General features: G+C 44.6%; 1 protein-coding gene across 1 annotated transcript in view; it reads left to right on the top strand.

Moving 5' to 3' along the window:
- The window catches only part of FCHSD2 (FCH and double SH3 domains 2), a 202,347-nt gene that overhangs the window by 124,755 nt on the left and 57,067 nt on the right, over window positions 1-20,525 (top strand). Inside the window, exons 9-10 of the mRNA XM_054974082.1 lie at window positions 11,308-11,430; window positions 14,784-14,879. Of these exons, the coding sequence (XP_054830057.1) occupies window positions 11,308-11,430; window positions 14,784-14,879 (219 nt within the window). The remainder of the gene's footprint in view (window positions 1-11,307; window positions 11,431-14,783; window positions 14,880-20,525) is intronic.

Raw genomic sequence — 20,525 nt, 5'->3', positions numbered from 1 at the left:
AGATAAAGTCTCTTACAGGACACCCTTTGCAAGGTAATCCTGAGCCAGAGGATTCTTATAGTTGAGAATATTCTAAGTAGGCAATGTGGTATCTCCCCAGCCGTATATTGAGAGACGGTGAGGGTTGTGTGCATTTGAGCATTGTATACACACACAGCATCTTTCTGTCTTTTGCGGTCAAAGATGATCTCGGCCAAGTCATAACTTGCAGTAGGAAGCAGAGGTGGGAGAAGAAGAGTAGGGTTTCTAGTAGTTGGGCCGTGAGCTTCAGTATCCTTCATAGCTGCTGGTGCTTCCCCCTGATTAAGGAAGCCCCGTTGTCTAAATACATCCACTGCAGCTGTAGATTAGGCTTGAAATTTGGCGCTTCCATTTTGTGAGACTACCTGCGCCCTTTTTGGAATTCCGTGCTGTAGATCAAGTCAGATAAATTAGGTCTGTCTTGGAAACTGCCAGGAAAAAAAATAGAAACCTGTATGAGATCGAGAGAAGGGTGCATTGACTGGAGGTTCTGCTACATTGAATGTCGAGGGGGTGATGAGATGAAGCCAGGGCGGGAATAAAACTCGTCTGATCGGCCATAGATTATACTATTTGTATTTGAATTCTCCCCCCCCTCCCTTAATGTAGGTTAGAGGTTTGTTGTAGGTTGGCCTTCCCGCTTTCTTTTTCCAGTGTTATGATCGAAGGAAGTTTCAGGTGGGTAGCTGTGCTGGAAGATGAGCACTTTAAAGACCAACAAGAGTTTACAAGAGCATAAGCTTTTGAGAGTTAAGCACCCTTCAAAGGATAGAAGATTAGTCAGTTGCTCAGCTGGGATCGCCTATTTGACAACGGCTACTTGTTGTCATATATTTCATGAAGCCAAAAATGCCACTGTGGAGTAAGTAGTTTACCCTTTTTATTTCTTTATAGCTAGGGCAGAAATGTGTGTGGGGGGGCGGGGGGCGTAATTGCCACCTAGCAGTATAATAAAACTTACCATGTTGGCTGCTTGCCAGTATGATCGCTAGCATCTCCTAAGAGGAAGAGGGCCACTGATATTTATTCAGTAGAGTTTACTGAATTTTTTTTACAGTAAGTTTGCTAATTACAAGCACAAGTTAATTGATTCTCAAACTCGCTGACAAATCTATATACCTCTTTTGTCCTAATGAAGTCAAGGCTTTAACATTATTTGATCATAACTTTTTGTTTAACCCGTCAAATGCCCCCTCTCAGAGCAGTTGCGCTTTCTGTCCAGAGGTTACAAGGAGTATTGTAGAAAATACTCCTTTAATAATGGTACTAAGCATCAAAGTGTCTCAGAACAAAACCTGAAAGTGGAGTCCTCCTAATCAGGGATTTCTCCCAGCTGCAGAATGTGCCGTCTGTGTAGTCCAGGACCCTGCGTGTACCCTGACTCGGTCCTTTGAACATGATCTTAACAGCGTGACAAAATGCTTGATACTTGGCTTTGGTTCAGAAGTATACTCTCCTTCCCTAGTAACTGCAGCCCTGCGCTGTACTTGAAAAAATATCAGAATGCTGCTCAGTTTAGCTTAGTCAGTGTAGTGGTGGCTAAGAGTGTCAGATTAGTGTCTGGGAGACCTGGATTCGAATCCCCACTCCACTCTGTCATGGGAGCTCGCTAGGTCGCCTTGGGCCAGACGCGCACACTCTCAGACTCACCCAACTCATGAGGCTGTTGCAAGGATAAAACGGAGGAGAGGAGAACGGTGTAAGCTGCTTTGGGTCCCCTATGGGGAGAGAGGCGGGTTATGGGGTAAATAGATAAATATACCCCTGGTCGTACAGGAGAAAGGTGGGGGTATAAATGAAGTAAATAAATAATCAAATGAACATTGCTGAAAAACCTCAGCTGGGTCCACGTTTGGTGCCACCTCTCTAAAGAGCAGAAGGAAACGTGGTATGAAACAGCCTTCTTTTAGCTTCAGGTTTTTGCCTGGGAAATGAAACAGGAAACTCTTTATAGCAACATGATAAAACAGCATAGAGCGAACAGCTCGTTTTGAGATGCGGTCACCCAGCAAACATGTTGAATTTTGTCTCGGCTTATTTTAAACCTCCCCTTTTCCTCTGCTACTGTGTTTCAGAAAATGAGCGGATAAGGTGGGGACAAGCTCTCTGGCCTAATTTTGTTTCATTCTCCCACCCTGCAAGGAAATTCTTAGCAAGCTACACCAACGATGTTGTTTCCTAAACCGTGCTGCCTGATCTTAAACAAGGCCTTTAGTGTAGCTTTTGGGTGCTTGTCCCATGATTGAAACAGTCAGATTGTCCAGCAGCATTCAAGTGGTAGCTCGCTAGCATCTTCATAGTTTGATAACCGAATGCTAGCTGTATAATCTGGTGTTATCATCTCTCTGAGAACAGCAAGGTAGTTGTCAAGACACTTCGCAAGGTGTTTGGATCCTCGATCAAGCCAGAAGCTCTCCAGCGCAGACGGGTCTGTTTGCTGTGCCAGTGAAGCCCACCTCTCGCGTTTAAAGTGAGAAAAATTGTAAAATACTTTCCATAGCAGAGGGACTGTTATAGATGGTTGAATTACAGAAAGGAACTGGCACATGCAAAAGAGTGATAAATACTTCCTCATACAGCTTCATACACTGACACTCCTAAAAGAAATGGAAAGCAGAGTCACAAGATGTCTTTGCGGGGGGACCTCAAATAGATATTGTATAGATTTAACACCCTCCAATTTCTGCATTTGCTTTAACAATGCATTTTAAAAGTGCTTTGCTCAGTCAGTCTGAAAGTCCATCTGGTCCCACACATGGTCTCAAGCAGGAAATTCACAAAGCCAGGCATGGTGGAGATGACTGAGTCCCGTTTCAAAAAGAGTCCAGTAGCACCTTTAAGACTAACCAATTTTATTATAGCATAAGCTTTCGAGAATCAAGTTCTCTTCATCAGATGCCTGATCAGGCATCTGATGAAGAGAACTTGATTCTCGAAAGCTTATGCTATAATAAAATTGGTTAGTCTTAAAGGTGCTACTGGACTCTTTTTGATTTTGCTACCACAGACTAACACGGCTAACTCCTCAGGATCTGAGTCCCGTTTGACTCCATGTCCCCAGAAAATGAAGATCAGAGAGAGAGAGAGAGAGAGAGACCGCTTCTTAGATGTGGCAGCTTCTCTGTGTGTCTCACTGCTTACAGCCGTTGATAGAGCCGCCCTCCCTGATTCTCTCTAATCGTTTTGGAAATCCTTTGGAGCCTCTGCCTGTCGCAACAGTTCACAGCAGTGCATCGGGTGTTTTCACAGTCAGTTTTATTGGTCAACTCTCAAGAACTGAGTTGTTTAGAATTTTCTCCACAGTGGCCTAATTCTGTGGACCTTGCCATCTCTTCATTTTCGTGGTCTAGAAAAATAGTACCCAATCCACATTAAACACAACTTTATCGCTCATTCTGCAGGCACCGAAATCCTTTTGGAGGTCTTCAGTCTTTCTGACTTCATATTTCTGAATAATTTGACGACATTTGCAGGCTTGTTCAGTGCTCATGCTTGATTCAAAATAATTTGGGAATAAATAGCACTGGTCTGGAACCTTGAGGAGGAGCGTTTATTCCAATTTTTATTCCTCTCTATTGCGAAAGCTGCCTATTTATTCTCTGTTTACAGCCAGTTTAATTGGATAGCGATATTTGGGCAGCTGACAAAACGCAGCCGTACATGTGAGAAGGCGTCCATCACATTTCTTTTCTGTTAAGTTTTACCTGACAGCTTCTTTAAGGAGACGAGATGAGGAGATAAACCTTCCTAAACCTTTCCAAGATTGATTTAATGTAAATACTTCTATACCCTGGGCTGGTGGATGGAATACTTGGAGGAGAGATGGCGGTTTAAAGCCTTCAGTTGCAGTAGAGCCCTTTCCAGGATTCGGTGTAGCAGCCGCGCCTTCTGGATGAACTTTGCCCCCTTGAGATCCTGAGAAGTGAGAGGCTTCAAGCTCCTACGAGCTCCTTCCCGGCTCCTTTCCTCACCGGAACTGTTTGGGCTCTTGAATGAGGCAACGAGTTCCTATTCTGGCCATTTCGGTGAGTTGGAAAAAGCTTGGCCCGCTTGTCAGCATCCCAGAACCCAGTTGTGGCGGCCTCGGTCAGCGGAGAGTGACTTTGCTGGGTGTGTTTTGACAAGAGCTGATTCTTCCCAGGAGTTAACTTTTCTTATACCACCAGCCCTTGAGGATTTGCAGTAACAGACGAATGGACTTCCTTGGAACCCAGAAAGTACCCCTTGCTCATCCACATAATGCTAGCCGAGTGAGAAGTATCTGTATACAAAAGAGAAAGACTTGGAAGATTTCCTGGTCTCCAAAAGATTAGAGCTGGAGCAAAAAGATTGATTGCAGGTTATGTCTTAACCACAGTTTGAAACGTTGGGGCCAAACTGTGGGCTTGCGTTCTCCTCCTCCTCCCTGGAGCTGATTTCACCTTCCCTGCTTTAACTGTTGTTTGGCTTCACATGCACACCATGGCATGTGCAGGAACCTTGGATTCTATTGGTGGACACGTCACATGTATCCAGGACCAGTATTGGGGTGGAAAAGGAGCAGGAAATCAGTCTGAGCAGTGGAGGAAAGTGAGTGCACAAGCCGTATCTTAAGTAGCACCAGGCCTAGAATGATATTTATTTTTTGAATATGCTTCATTATCATGATCCTGTTTTGTCCAGCCTATGACTCGTTGCACAGCTATAAGCCGTAACTTACCATTCTTGCCAATAGCGGCTTCGTCTTTGGTATACATGAACCGTCTGCATACTGTGCACCGAAGCTCTGGGTGACACTATCGGTTAAATACTACTTTTGCAATTGTTATAAAGTCTTCATAGGCTTTACGTTTTCTCAAACTTCGTCTGCCTTGTAGGAGTTTAGTTGCTTTATGAGAAATAAGACTTCCCAGTTTAAAAAAATCACCTCCGCTGAAAATATTTTCCCTGATTACTTTGTTCCTACTGCGCTACCTCTTCTTATGCTCGTAACGAAGACGGTTGTCCTGTGCGTTTGCTCAGATGCAAGGACTGCAGGACCCAGCCTGTATCAAGGAAACAGAAATTGGAAAGAGCTAGGGACGTCAGCGGTGCCACCCCTAAAATTGCAGGTGGTGCTTCAGTCTGCTGTAAGAAGCACCCTGACCCCTGTCTTGTTTCAGTGCACCAATCTCACTTCCTCAAAGCACTTTACAGTGCCTTTTTGAACATGAAACCGTTGGTGATGATGTTCTCTTTTGCCCTTAGGAAGTAGAGATGCTGGTGTGGTTTTAAAGTAGCTCTTCTTGAGGCTTTTTATCTTCCTGTAATAGAGTGTGCATCACAGAAATGGTTTCACTGCAGGTGTTTTTCAAACACAACTTGGTTTTTATTTTTTACAAGCATTGGCTGGTTGAGCAGTTTCTTGGAAAAATTGTTCCCGATTCATACACTATAGCAGACATACTGCACTGTGCAAAACTTGTCCCACCTTCCAAAAACATAGGAAGGCTGTGGTGTGTTTAGCTTCCACTGCATTGAGATCCCTGAATGTACCCCTCTTTTTTTAATATGAGTGCCTGCCCTTCATTCCTGTTAGGAAAAAGTACAGTGAGACTCTTGTGGGGGGGGCTACTCTTGGGGGGGGGGAATCTGCCTACTCTGAGCAGTGGGTTGGGATCATGCAATAAATCTGTGCTCAGAAACACTGTACTTGAGAGGAGGGAGTCCAGGCAGCCCTCTGGCCCTCTCACTCCTCTGATAATTACAATGATGGCTAGTTACTTATACCTTTCACCTGCCAAATCTGCCTTTTCATTACCATATATGGAGAAACGCCCTTGTGGTTTATAGAGTTACCTTTCTATGGGCTGCAGAGGGGAGGGGCCAGTTCTGGAGTAGAATGTGATTGGAGGGAGAGCGAGTCAGTTGGTGGAGGGGAGATGGAAGTGGGCAGTTGGTGGCTGGAGAGAGGAGGGAGAGATGGCTCTGAGGGGAGAGGTAGATCTAGTGTAACCCCAGGTACCAAAGGACCGGGCCTGCCCTACACCACATCTAATTAGGGCATGAGTATAGAGAAGCAGAGGGAGAGAGAATAGGGGTTTCTGTTTTATTATTCCTTCCGTTCACTGTATATTTGCCTGTGTATAGTTAGAAGTTAAATAAATAATATTTTGGAATTTATGAAGGAAGAAAGATCTTCTGTTCCACATAGTCCCCCAACCGCTTGGGCCCACTAGCTGAGGGGGGGAGGTTAGGAGGCTGTCCTGCCTAACCAGGACCCCATACAGGGACAGTGGAGGCAGCAACTACCCAGAGACAGGGAAGGGAGATAGCCCCTTCAGGTGCCTGGCCAGAGGCAGAAAGGGACGGGTAGGCAGAGCAGCATCTACCAGTGAGGGAAAGGCCCCGTTCTGCCACACCATACATGAACAGTTTTGCAGCACCAGCCAGTGAACCACAGATATAACTAATCTAGCCTATTCATACATCATTAGCTTTATCTTTTCTGGAGGGCTCTGAGATTTCCAGTTCCCTGATAAGTTTATTTTGCTGCTAAAGAGTTGCCTGCCATGCCACTACGCTTGCTTTGTAACTCGGGTGCCCTAAATGAACCCATCATTGAAAAGAGAAGCCTACTTTATTGCAGCTGGCTACCATTGCCTGAAGTTAGAGCAGTAATACAGAATGTCTGTCTAAAGGCTCTCCTGTTGATTAACTTCCCGGGAATGCGTTGATGGCCACTTTGCCCCAAGAGCTGCCATTTCAGAGGTTTGCAGAGTCTCTCCACACGAGACATCTTACACGGGGACACTCAGTGTAGGGAGACATAATGTTAGCCGGGAAGCGTAGTTTAAAAAGACAGAGCCAGTGGAGATTGCTGCTCAGAGGGTGTGTTAATTTCACCTTCACCTCCCTGAAGGTTCTGTCAATTTCACCTCCCCTTCCTGGAGGCTAAGATGAAAATAACAAACCCTCTGAGCAGCAATCTCCTCTGGCTCTGTATATTTAAACTGCCCTCCTGTAGAGAGGTGAAATTGACCAAGCCTTTAGATCTGTCTTTTTAAACTATGCTTCCTGGCTAACATTGTAACCTCCCTACGCTTGAGCATCCCCATGCAAAATGCCTCATTTAGAGAGACTTGTAGACTCCTACTAGTTCTGTGTTAGGCACTTCATACATGGTGGTGGTGCTTGCTTTGAAATTCTGTCTTGACAAAGAGAAAGTGACTTTGTCATCTAGCCCTATCATGGTGTGCCAAAGGAATAGGAATTGAGAGCACAGGGACTTCTCAGTTTGGGGGATCAGAAACAGTGTGCCTGAGGTGACCCCTGGCTGGCCCCTGTTCGAAACTGGACTGGTGGCCTCTTGGTCTGATTCAGCTGAGCTCTTAAGTTCTGTAGAACATGCAGAGTGGAAAAGCTGATCAGAGTGTACTGCGGGTTGGTGGTAGAGCTGATAAAGGTATTAGGAACCAGGCTATTCTGGATTAAGTTGCCCTTCCCATAAGGAGGAGGCTCACAGCTTCAGGATGCTTTTAGATCCCACTCTGCAGATGGATGCCTCTGTGGAGTATGAATATTTTAATAAGTGCCTGTAGCACCTTGGGCTAGTTTGACGTTGCCATTTATTAAGAAGTACAGTCTGGGCAGTTGCTATCCGTACTGTGGTCACTTTGAGGTTAGATGAGTGCAGTGTGCTTTGGGGCTGCCTTTGAAGATATCTGGAAAATGTAAATTGGTCCAAAATGCCTTAGGCAGGCTGTTAGCATGGAAGGATTGTAGACATCATATTGCACCAGTCTTTACGTCTGCGTGAGCTGCTTGTACATTTCAAGTCCCGATTCAGAGTACTGATTCTCACCTGTAAAGTCCCTAGCACCACCTGCTCCCTTAGGATCTGCCTCATAAGGTCCCGTTTTGTGTGTATCTCTCCAGCCATATTCTTTGAAACAAATGGCCATGAAGGAAAGGTCCCTAATGAATCGCATCCCCCAGACTCTTTTCTTGGCATCTCCCTCTCCCCCTCTCTCAAAGTTCATCCAAGCATTTGGAGTTGATTCATGTTGGAGATTATTTCTTAGGATTTATGTGTTATGATGTTACTCTGACAGAAAGTTAGGTCTTTGATTTTATGATCAGGTGTGTTTACTGCTAATGCTTGTTCCTGTAGATTCAAAATTCAGTGGTAAATTTATGCCTCACTTTTCACCTCAATGGAGGCCCAAAGCAGCTTAACATTGTTCTCTGTTGTGTGGTTTTGCTGTTTTAACTTTTTAGTTTTTATTGTGTTTATGTGGTTGTTACAATTATTTGTTGAAAACTCCTTCAGGTATAGAATGCTTTATATCAAAATAACAATGATACACTGCCTGGTCCATTTATGGACGATTTCAAAACAGTAACTGTGATGGACAGCCATGAAGATCGTGAGGTTCTGTGACTGGTACGGACATTGCTAGTTCAGGTTGCTGAAACAATGGAGGAGTAATGAGTCCTTGATGTCCATCATAAATCAGTTGCTGGCTCAGAATGCCTTTAGTCAGTCACAACAAGAAGTCCTTATCCATCCATTCATTAACAAAATCCATAGCTAGAGAAGATTGATATGGCCAGTGATCACCAGGTGTCTAATTTGCCTTTGGAGGGGCAAAATGATGGAGAGAATGTTTGCAGAAGAACTCTGGTCTTCCTGGATGGCTCATCTACTGTACACACTTTTCAGTTCAGGCCAGGCTATGAGGCCGAGGCAGCATCGGTGGCTTTAATTAATGCCTCTTACTGGATTTATCAGCGGCCTCTGATACTGTGGACCATGCCATCTTGTCAAGGCATTCAAAAGTAGAAAGTAATCAGTGTGCTTTGGAATGAGCTAAAGAATGGACTTGAGCCAGAGAGTTGCCGTTGGAGACCAGCTGTCGTCAGTGCGGGAGGTGACCTGTGGGGTTCCACAAGGCTTGGTCTTACCCCCCATCTTTATGTAAAGTAATTAGGAGAAATCATTCAGCATTTGGGGGTAGGCTATCATCAATATGCCAATGACATCTAGCTCTATATCCCCCCCAGAGGTCCTGAGCTACTCCCTGTGTTTAAACAGCTACAGGTGAACAAGTTGAAATTGAATCCTGACAAGACAGAGGTGATGTTGACTGGAAAGATTGAGGTCTTGAAGGCCCTACATTTGATGGGGTGCAGGTGACACTCACTGACTCAGTGAAGAGTGTAGGTGTTGTGCTGGACCCAGCATTATTGCTGAAGAAGCACATTAATGAAGCTGCAAAGAATGCATTATTTTGCTTTTGTTTATTGAAGATGGTTTCCTACCTTCACTTGGCTGATTTGGTCACATAGATCCATGCCCTGATAACCTTGGGCTAGGCTACTGTAATGCATTCTACATGGGTCTGTCCTTAAAGTCATCTTGGAAACTCTAGCTGGGCAGAATGTGCAGTTTGGTTGTTATCAAGAGCTAGATGAAGTGTGCACGTTACATCTATTAGGCAGTCACTCCGTTGGTTACTGATCAGTAACGGGTTGAATTCAAGATGCTGGCTATCACCCTTATGGCCTTGGATCCCCATATCTGAAGAAGTGGCTCTCCTACTATACTCCACCAAGACAGCTTTAATCACCTAAGCAAATCCATCTGAATGTGTTACCCTGCAAACGAGTAAAAACAACAGCCCTTAAGCAAGTTTTCTCTGTTGTGACTCCATTTATGGAATGGCCTACCCGAGGAGGTCAGGAAAGTTCCCACACTTTTATCAGCCCACAGAACATGTAAAACAGAAGATGTCAGGACAGAATGTTTATTAAAGAAACAGCGCTGTAGTATAATAGAATAATTCAGGAGGATGACTTTATAAGTCTACAGGAGTCCAGTCCTTTGTACCGTTTATGTGTTATCTTCCTTTTGCTGCCTTGTCTTCTACTTTTGTAATCCATTTTCTGCATTGTTTATGATATGTCATGGCTTAGACTGTTTTTTTATCTTCATTGTCTTCTAATTTTGTGAGCCTAGTCCTTATACCATTGTTCACTTGCTGTTTTAGGCTGCCTGGTTGCATTGTTTTTATAGTTTACAATAGGGATGTGTGCTTTGGGTTTCCGATTTGGGTAAAATACCCGAATCGGACCTGGTCCTTAAAGATTCGGGATACCAAATCAAAGCTTTTCGAAGCATTCATAATGCTTGCTTGCTGCTTGCAAGCAGCAGTGGGGCCCTTTAAACATCAACCCACCCCCAGCCTGGGCCCCCCAGCCCCCCCACTTACCTTGCAGTCGGTGGCAGTGGTGGCTCCAGCCCTCTCCGCCACCCTGCAGGGCCACAGAGCACCGGCGGAGCCAGAGCCAGCTCCAGGCCATTGCAGCCGACTTGCTTCTGCTGCGCTGCTACGGTGGCACGGCAGCAGCCCGCCGCCCAGCTGATCACCCTCCCTGACAACCAGGTAAGGGGGTGGGGGTGGAGAAATTGCCCAGGAGTTGCTCCCTCTCACTTAGGTATGCTCCGAATATTTATGGAGCATACCGAAGCGAGTAAAAATACCATAATTTCGAAGCGGCTTGCCACTTTGGAATTATGGTATTTCCGAATTCCCCCCCCCCACTTCGGGTAAACTCGAAGCGGGAAACCCAAATCTTTTTGGGCCGCACAACCCTAGTTTACAATCGGCCTTATGTTATAGCAAGAAAAGTGCAAGGAAATACATGAGCCTTAGGATTCCTCTGGAGTATCCAGATTGGTGTAACAGTTGAACAATGCCACCATCAGACTTCATGTTGTTGTTCCCAGTATAAGTATTTGAAGAACTGATCAGCCTCATAGAAATTCTGAGTCTCTTGCCCATCTAATTACTTCTCGCCTGTGGAAATGTATAGTTTCTAAATAAAAAAAACCTGTTGTTTGTTATTGATTTGTCTGTCTGTCTAGTACTGCTCATACAGCTGTTGTCTTAAATAGGAATTAAAATGGGAAGAACCTTATATTAATGTCATCATTTCTCTGGTGTTTAATTATTACCCCTATATATTTTGCCACAGAAAGAATAACTGAATCATTTGAATCCGATAATAACCTTATCACCTGCGCTCTCATATTAGGTAGTTCCATATCTTTAAGTAGAGGGATGGTTAAGCTAGCCCTCAGCTCTGTAATGCTCCTGGGAGTAGATAGCATTTTCAATTTTGTGGAGGATATTCGTAGCCTGTTCAAACTAAAGGAAGTCTACTTCTGTGGTAGGCTTGAGGAAAGTGGACAAATGCGTCAACTATAGGTAGTCAGCAATCATGCGGATCTGAGTCTGGTTTTTTTTTCCTTTTCCAATACAGGCTCTTGATGGGAATGTATATGATCACCTTAAGGATTATTTAATGGCGTTCAGCAGGACTGAATTAGAAATATGCCAAGCTGTACAAAGCACATTCCAGTTTCTTTTGGAAACGTCTGGTCGGGTAAGCTTGTTAATAAATCGATTGCTTCCATGCAAAAGAAAGTCTGAGAGCTAAACCACACGAGACGAACTACACGAGGACGCTCAAGCGAAGGGAGACGCGATGTTAGCTGAGAAGCATAGTTTGAATTTCACCTCTCTCTATAAAGCCAGCAAAGATCACTCCTCAGAGGGTTTGTTAATAATTGACAGAGCCTTTGGGGAGATAAAGAGGAAATTAATAAACCCTCTGAGGAGCGATCTTTGCCGGCTCTGTGGAGAAGTGAATTTAACAAACCCTCTGAGGAGCCATCTTTGCCAGCTCTGTAGAGAGAGGTGAAATTCAAACTATGCTTCCCAGCTGACATTGTTTCTCCCTTTACTTGAGCATCCCCGTGTAATTCGTCTCGTGTGGTTTAGCTCTGAGGAGCTGAAGTAGGAGGAACCTGAAGATGTCAAGGCCTGGCAAGCATAGCACTGCACCTATACAAAACTCACAGTTGGTTATTTTGTTAAAAGGATGTGGCGGGGGCGGGGGGTGGAGGGAGAATTTTGCTGGAATTGGGACAGTTTGCTCTCTCTGACAAATACAATGCCGCCAGGCATGAAAGGCCTTACTGAGTAAGGGAGGGAGAAGACACTGCTCAGAAGTGGATTTTACTGCTTTGCTAACGTTCAGTTCCTGGCATCTCTGGGAAGTGGTTTCTGCCAGCAGGGCTGAGGGAGACCCATGCTTGGAAGCCCCAAAGGGCCCAGTGCCGATCAGAGGGGGGGGGGAGTGCTGAGTTACTGGCTCAGTGGTCCGGCTCATTAGAAGGAGCTGCATCGCCCCTGCTTTACCTCTGGCAACACGAGTGTAATTGCTTCAGTAATAACGCGTCCCTCCCAACTGGGCTCGCCTGGAAGCCTGCAAACCAAGGCCAGATTCACAGCAGTTAGAAATCTTGAAGAATGAATATTCTGCTTTGTATTCAGTGGTGCATTTGCCAGGAAACACTGTTACAGTGTCTGTCTGTCTCTCTCTCTTTTTGAGCTGGCAGTTTTAATGCAGCACGCTTCCAAAAAAGCATTGCATATGAAACACCTTAGCTGTTTTTTTCCCTGTAGGTGTCAGCCAGAGAAGCAAATATATCTCCACAAACTTGCAATCCGGCTGGGAGGAATTGGGTCCGATATACTTTGGGGGCAGTCGTTTTTGTGTTCTGCCTGGGGAAAAAAGCGATGGTAGTTTTCTTCTGTCTGCTGCAGCAAATCTAAAGAAGCCAAGTAACTGCAGTTACTCTTTTTGACCAGCCGTGCAATGTCAGGTGCTAGGCAGGAATGGGCTGAATATTGGTGTGATGGAATCTTTTCAGTCCATCAACAGAAATGTTTGCATTGCACCCTCACCTGCCTCAGGTGCACCAGACATTGCAGCCAAAAGTGGACAGAGCCTACCTCCCAGAGTTAGTGGGAAGATAAAATGGAAAAGGGGGGAATCGTTTACACTGTCCTGAGCACGTTGGAGGAAGAGCGGGATAAAAGTATCATAAACATAAGGCCATTTTGACGCGTTATTTATTTGTTTTTTATTGATTTGATTTATGTCCCGCCCTCCCCACAAATGAGCTCAGGGCCGCTAACAACATTAAAAAATACATTAAAATCACAAAAACAAAAAATCAACAATAATTTTTTAAAAATCATTAAAATAGTCCAGGAGCAGGCTATTTAGACAAATATTGGGAGTCCGTATACGGGCATAACAGATGGCCGAGGGCAGCCTCAGAAAAAGTGGTGGTCTTAGATGGAAGAAGGGGGACACCCGCTGGCACTCAGCTAAAGGCCTGGCGGAACATCTCCATTTTACAGGCCCTGCGGAACTGTAACAGGTCCCACAGGGCCCGGATCTCCAGCGGGAGAGCGTTCCACCAGGCCGGGGCCAGGGCAGAAAAAGCCCTGGCCCTGGTTGAGGCCGGACGGATGTCCTTCGGGCCAGGGATCACCAGGAGTTGCTTGTCTGCAGAACGCAACACCCTGCAGGGGACGTAATGGAAGAGGCAGTCCCATAGGTATGCAGGTCCCAGTCCGGTTTCAGTGCCTCGGTTTCAGTGCTGTTGAGAAGTGGGTCTTTTCCCCGCTTCTCTATGGCGTTGTAGTGCATCTCCAGGCTTTTCTCCAGTCTCTCTCAAACCTGCTTTGCTGCAGAATTTTGGGAAGGACTGTAGTAAAGCCTGGATGGCTGCTGTGTGGGTAGAAAAAGTTGGATGTTCCCACTCATGTGGCAGCCATTTTCCTTCTTCCTGCCGTGGTGATTTTCCCACCTCCTGGGGCCACGGGTGGAGGCTATTTGAATTTCTATCAGCAGTTGAATATCATTATATCAATGGAATATTATAATGTGTGTAACAGGTTCTCTGAATTTCCAGCTTTTGTTTAAAAAATGGTATCCTGCTTCTTTGCAGAGATCTAAGGGGAAGGGCATATCTCTGCAATAAAAGAAGTTAAAGTAATGCAAGCTGGAAATTTAGAGAACCTATTAGTGCATCTTTCTGTAATGTTATATTAATATTCAGCTCTCCATTTAAAGAAAAATTGAGAAAGCCCCAGTACTTTGCTTGGGGGTGTACCACTGGGGGACTGGGGCGGGGAAAATTGCAGGGAAATCCTGTCATGTGGAAGTCCTGCTGCCCCTGTGCTGTATTAGCAGCAGCAGCAACAGCAGTGGGGAAACTTCACTTTCCTGCCCCCATGTGGAAAACACCTAAAATTCTGTGCCCCCAAATGTCACAAATTGTTCGTACAAGTTTGTAGATTACTATAACAGTCTCCAGTTTGGTGCTCTACTTGGTAGAAGGAAGAGGGAAGTGACAGTTTCATTACATTTCCCCACCCTCTCTATGGTATCCTTTATGCAGTGTGTTATTTCCAATATTCTTCCCACACAGAGCTGAACTTAATTTCCTCTTTGCCTTCCCAAAGGCTCTGTCAATTATTAACAAATCCTCTGAGGAGTGATCTTTGCTGGCTCTGTAGAGAGGTGAAATTCAAACTACGCTTCCTGACTAACATTGCATCTCCCTTCACTTGAGCGTCCTCGTGTAATTCGTCTCATGCAGTTTAGCTCTAAGTTTGTACTTAAACATCAGAACAAGCCCTCATAAATGTGCCTTCTGTAACTGAACCATTGAGCATGCGAGCTTTCAAATGGACTGATTGTGTTCTGAGAAACTCCCATCTTTATTAAACCCAATAAGTATTCCATCCTTGGGCAGCTGCAGATCTCTGGATTATAATTGGAAAACTGTAAGATTAACCACTGCAACCTTTTCCTTTGGTTTTTTTTTTCTTGAATGGAGGGGAAAACCCTGTAAACTTATCTGTTGTCTCTTTCAGGTAGTGCGAGATTACAGTTTTCAGCTGTTCTTACAAGATAACTCGGTGTTTCATAAACCACAGCCTTTCCAGTTCCAGCCCTGTGACAGTGACACCGTAAGAGCATTTTTTTTAAAAAAAAAATTGATTTTGTTTATCCTATTCTTGAAAAGGGGCAGCAATCAAGAAAATCTGTTCTGTAAGCAGAGTAAAGTCTGCACGCTGTTGTGTGCAGACTTACTCACGGGCCTGATCCAGCGAACTGTGAAATGCAAGCTTATGTAGGCAGGACCAGACTGTTGTGATGTTCAGAGTTCTGCAGCCCTACACAGCTTTTCTGCTTCTTTTCAGCATGCATAGAAAACTGGATCGCAGTCAAGGACTATAATCCAGCACAGAGTCTGTGCACAAGCGCCATGAAATCAGCAAGCTTAACAATGCCCGGCTCTGTGTTGGATGGTAGCCATGATCTTTTTGAACAGTGGATCTTTTAATCCAGTGCATGGGATGAAATCTTACCAGCGGTGGGGGGCGGGGGGGATCAGGATCAACTCAGCTTGCTTCCCCTTCATGCATCCATCTTCCCCACTGTTCTCCTGTTCGGTTTGACATATGGGGCCTAGACATGTGGGGATGTACTTGCATTAGGCTCATAGGTGCGAGCTCTATGCCATAAGATGAAGGTGTGCAGACAGGGCCTGCTTGCATTAGGTTGTGCAAAAGTGAAGTCCAACAGGTGAATATCAGAGATAGTAGGTGTGCTAGGGAGAGAGTGTGGGATTTGCTCATCTGGGTTTTGACTAGCGCTATCGAAAAGAAAGCTTGCTGAATCTTCCATTGGCTTGCACCACTTGGAATGAGTAGAGGATGGGCTTCTTTGCGAGTGTGACCATTATCAAAAGGAGCTCGCAGTATGCAGCTTGAACGTGGCTCACCCCTTGCTTTGCTTTGTTTTTGTTTGTTTTGAGGCTTGGGCCCTCACTTAACCCTCTTTAATTCAATAACTTCATGTGGAAGAGGTTGAAAAGGGTAATTGTTTTGCAAAAAAACTCGGATTTAAAGGCATGGTTAATAGGACTTTCTGCAACTGTTTAACTGTTGTCCAGTGCCCGGATATTTGCAGGAGTTCATGCATATAATTCTCAAGGGTTCTCACTTTAAGGTAGATAACTAAGTGGTGAAGAATAGTTATGGGTTGGGGTTCAGATTGAATTTCCCAGTGCAGGAATGGAGCTTTCCTGCCTCCCCCCTCCCACTGCAGCCCACTAGTCACCAGAATATGCTGCTCCCGGGGACATTAAAAATGACCAGGGAAGGGTCCTGCAGCAAGAAGGAGGAAATCGGTCCAGATTGCCAGTTTTGCCTGGATCCAGTTATATGCGCGAGGTTTCCTCTTCACCTGAGAAATAGAAAGTACCCATTTAAATTAAGTATAGTTTTTTTAAAAAAACATCTTATTTGTACCTATTTGGTAGGAAATACCAGGAAAATACAAGGAAAAACAAGCTCTTTGTCCCGTTAAATTCAGTGCTGCCTTCAAGGGAAGGCAAAATTAGGCCAGATAGGCAAGCTTCCTAAGAACAACAAATTTGTCCTTGAAATCCAAACGTTATCTCCCAGCTTTCTTCCTCAGCAAAAGATAAGCTTCTTTCATTTACCTGGAAAAGTCAGAAAGAAATTGTTTACAGCAAGTCTCAAGGGTATATAAAAGGCAACGGGCTGAGATTTCCTTTACTAACCATATTTGCCTAACTCTGTTTGCCTTGCAGTTCTAACTGTGCTGTGTTTGTATGTGTATGTACGTATCTGTGTATGTGTTTTGTCTTTGTGCAATCTTTGACATTCAGAGTTTTAATGCCGTTCAGCTGGTGGATATTGAGCCCTCACCTGTCAGTGCTCTGAGAATGACCTTAGTAGAGGTATATGGCAGCATCTGATTTCACTATTTAATATATTGTGGCGTTGTTGACATGCATGCTGGACTGGGGCATGTTATGGAGTAACCTGCTTCCATGCACAAGTGGCAAACAAATGCATAACATGTTGGAAACTGAACGTCTCTTCCCAAATCTGAGATTTCAGAGTTTATCTAAATGGCTTTATTCTTGGTTAGTGTCCCTGGACAAATAACCCTTCTGGGAACACATGACTTCTATTTCCTCCAATCACTCCCTTGGCGGTAACTAAAGCTTCCTTGGGTTACTGGGCTAGATGAAATAATTTGGGGAATGGGGTGACCGGTTGCTATACTTGCACAGACTACTAACACCTTCCCAAGGTAAAAACAACGATCACCTACACACTACATCAAAAATTTAAGGAAACCTGCTAGTTCTCTCAGTCATGGCATTTGCTATTAAGAAAAAAATCAGACCTGAAAAATAACTTTCTTTGGTAATGCTGGAATAAAAAGAGTAAAAATCATAATGGGGGTAAAAAAAAACACTTCTCGCTGAAAACATCAAAACCCCACAGAAATGTCATTTGGATCAAAACGGCCCCGCTAGTTGGGAATCAAACTTTCTATTTGTAGCAAAGCAATCATTTTTTAACTGTTACAGTGCTGAAAGTTAAAGTAATTATAGTGCAGTTTGGAACAACCAACATCAAAGAGGTGAAGTTAACAGGTAATATTCTTTCCACCGGTAGAATTTTAAATAGGTAAATAGGTAAATTTTTGGAAAACATTTTTCAACAGGACTGTTTTAATTCAACTTTTTCAAATGTGTATTTTTATTCCCCGAAAGTGCCTTCTTGCATGCGTTGCACAACAGAGTTGCAGGCTGTGCACAGACACAACATGCACATCGTCTACATTTGGGGGGGGGTCTTGCAGTCCTTTTTCCTTTCACACAGGTGGCATCTACCCCTTTTCTTTTTGAAAGTGGCAACCCCCAGCAGTTGAGAGGGCATATGTTCAGTGTTTCTTGCTTGAATCCAAGGGTTAATCAGTTTAAGCCCTAGTTCAATGAGGAACAGGTGCCTCGGACTTGATTTTTTCTGTCCCCACCTTGGATTGTTTTCTTTTCATACAATGTTTGCATTAAGACAGGCAACATGAACTATATTGGAGAAGACCACCATAGGCCATCGGCGAACCATGCGCTTTGAAGTAAATGTGGATATCATTTGGTTGCAGGTATCCACTCTACCCTGGGTCTCATTATAGTGCCTTATTATTTCCAGTTTTGATTTTGGTCCTGAAATTGTCACCGAATTGTGCATTGAGGAGAGCAGAATCACAGCTTTTCCCTTTTTTGGTACATAGCTTACAAGAGTTAAGTTGTCCTGGAAGCCAAAAATTGAACTCAGGGCAGTTCCCTTTTTGTTGGGCAGAAACTCTAGTGGAATTTCCGGTTTCTGTTTTCTTAGTGTGCCCACCAGAGTCATTTTATGTTTTTCCAGCTCCCTTGCCGGTGTTAAGTTTGTAAAAAAATTGTCCATGGTAACATTTCTCCCTGTCCCATGCAAATGTTGCGTGAGCTGCAGCACCACCACCCACTGTCTCAGATTTTGTGCCGCCGGAGCACCTTCTGCCCTCCCTGAATAGAAGTCCATGTTGTGAACATAACCTGTTCTGGAGTCACAGCACAGCCAGAATTTTATGCTGTATTTTGCAGGTTTCGAGGTCATGTACTGCATGAGTGGGCATCTTCCCCTGAAAGCCACTAGTTCATAGAATCATAGGGAAGGGACCTCCAGGGTTATCTAGTCCAACCCCCTGCACAACGCAGAAAAATCACTGCTACCTCCCCCCCCCCACACACACACACAGTGACCCCTGCTCCATGCCCAGAAGATGGCAAAACACCTCCAGGATCCCTAGCCAAACTAGCCTGGGGGAAATTGCTACCTGACCCCAAGGTGGTGATCGGCCTTACCCTGAGTATGTAAGAAGGGGCCATGAGAACTAAGCCCTGATGTAACCCTTCCTGCCCTCCCTCTCATGATCTGCCCAGGTTCGCAGAATCAGCATTGCTGTCAGATCAGATGGCCATCTAGCCTCTGCTTAAAAAACCTCCAAACAAAGAGAGCCCACCACCTCCCGAGGAAGCCTGTTCCACTGAGGGACCACTCTGTCAGGAAGTTCTTCCTAAAGTTTAGCCAAAAACTCTTTTGATTTAATTTCAAGCCGTTGGTTCTGGTCCGACCAACTCCGCATTTTCCTCTATATGACAGCCCTTCAAGTACTTTTATCATATCACCTCTCAGTCATCTCCTCTCCAGGCTGAGCTCTTTCGACCTTTCCTCATAGGACTTGGTCTCCGGACCCCTCACCATCTTCATTGCCCTCCTCTGGACACGTTCCAGCTTGTCTATATCCTCCTTAAATTGTGGTTCCCAAAACTGAACACAATACTCTAGGTGAGGTCTAACCAGAGCAGAGTAGATCGATACCATCACTTCTTGTGATCTGGACACTATGCTTCTGTTGATACAGCCCAAAACCACATTTGCCTTTTTAGCTACCACATTACACTGCTGACTCATGTTCAGTGTATGGTCTACTAAGATCCCTAGATCCTTTTCACATATACTACTGCCAAGACAAGTCTCCCCCATCCTATAATTATGCATTTGATTTTTTTCTTCCTAAATGCAGAACTTTGCATTTATCTCTGTTGAAATTCATTTTATTTGTTTTAGCCCAGTTTTCCAGCCTGTCAAGATCATCCTGTATCCTTACTCTGTCTTTAACCGTATTTGCTTCCCCTCCCAATTTAGTATCATCTGCAATTTTAATAAGCATTCCCCCTATTCCTTCATCCAAATCATTTATAAAAATGTTGAACAGAACAGGTCCCAGGACTGATCCCTGAGGAACTCCACTTGTCACTCTTCTCCAAGAGGATGAGGAACCATTAACTAGCACTCTTTGGGTGCCATCTGTCAACCAGTTACAGATCCATCTAATAGAAATAGGATCTAAACCACATTTTACCAACTTGTCAACAAGGATGTTATGTGGAACCTTACAGAAGCCTTACTGAAATCAATGTCTGCAGCATTCCCCTGATCCTTATCTCAAAAAAAGAGATAAGGTTGATCTGACGTGACTTGTTCTTGAGAAACCCATGCTGGCTCTTAGTAATCACAGCCACCCTTTCTAAATGCTCAAAGACTGACTGTCATCGACTAGCACACTTTCCCTTGGGATTAAGCATTTTGCAAGGGTGTCTCTGAGCATGACAAAGAAATCACAGACAGGGGCAGGTTTGTCAGTGTTGTTACTCCTTTTGCACTCCCGCCAGGCATTGACCCAAAGGACCCTGTTAATTTTTTTGAAAGCTGCCACTGACATCGTTGACCTGAAGTGTGGCCTGCCATGAACAGGAGACCAGAGGGCCTCCATGTTCTCTCCTGCAGAGCTGAACATTCCTGCCAGAATGCGCAGGCCTAGGTATACCCACATTTCATCTCCTGACAGGGCCCTCCAATCTTTGCCAAATACCTCTTTCCCATACTTGTTGGTGAAGTGCAGCAGATGGTTCTTCACAGCAGCAGTCAAGAAAAGCTGCAGACTTGATCTGAGCTGATTGGTGAGCTGCTGCAGGGCAAAAGTGGTCAACCCCGGAGCCAGGTAATAATGTTGCGACGAGGAGTTTTCACCGAAGGAGGCGATATCTTCTTCCGTATCTCTTTTTTGTTTCTTGAGATGTACTCCATCTCATTCCCTTCTGCAACACCTGAAAATGAAAACTGATGAACGTAGACTCGCAAACAAGGATGCAAACTGTGCAATGCCAATGGTCTTTATCCTCA

Source organism: Eublepharis macularius, chromosome 3 (assembly GCF_028583425.1).
Source record: "Eublepharis macularius isolate TG4126 chromosome 3, MPM_Emac_v1.0, whole genome shotgun sequence".
NCBI classification, from domain to species: Eukaryota; Metazoa; Chordata; class Lepidosauria; order Squamata; family Eublepharidae; genus Eublepharis; species Eublepharis macularius.
Note: the sequence above shows the minus strand (reverse complement) of the source record. Positions and strands in the feature narration are given on the sequence as shown.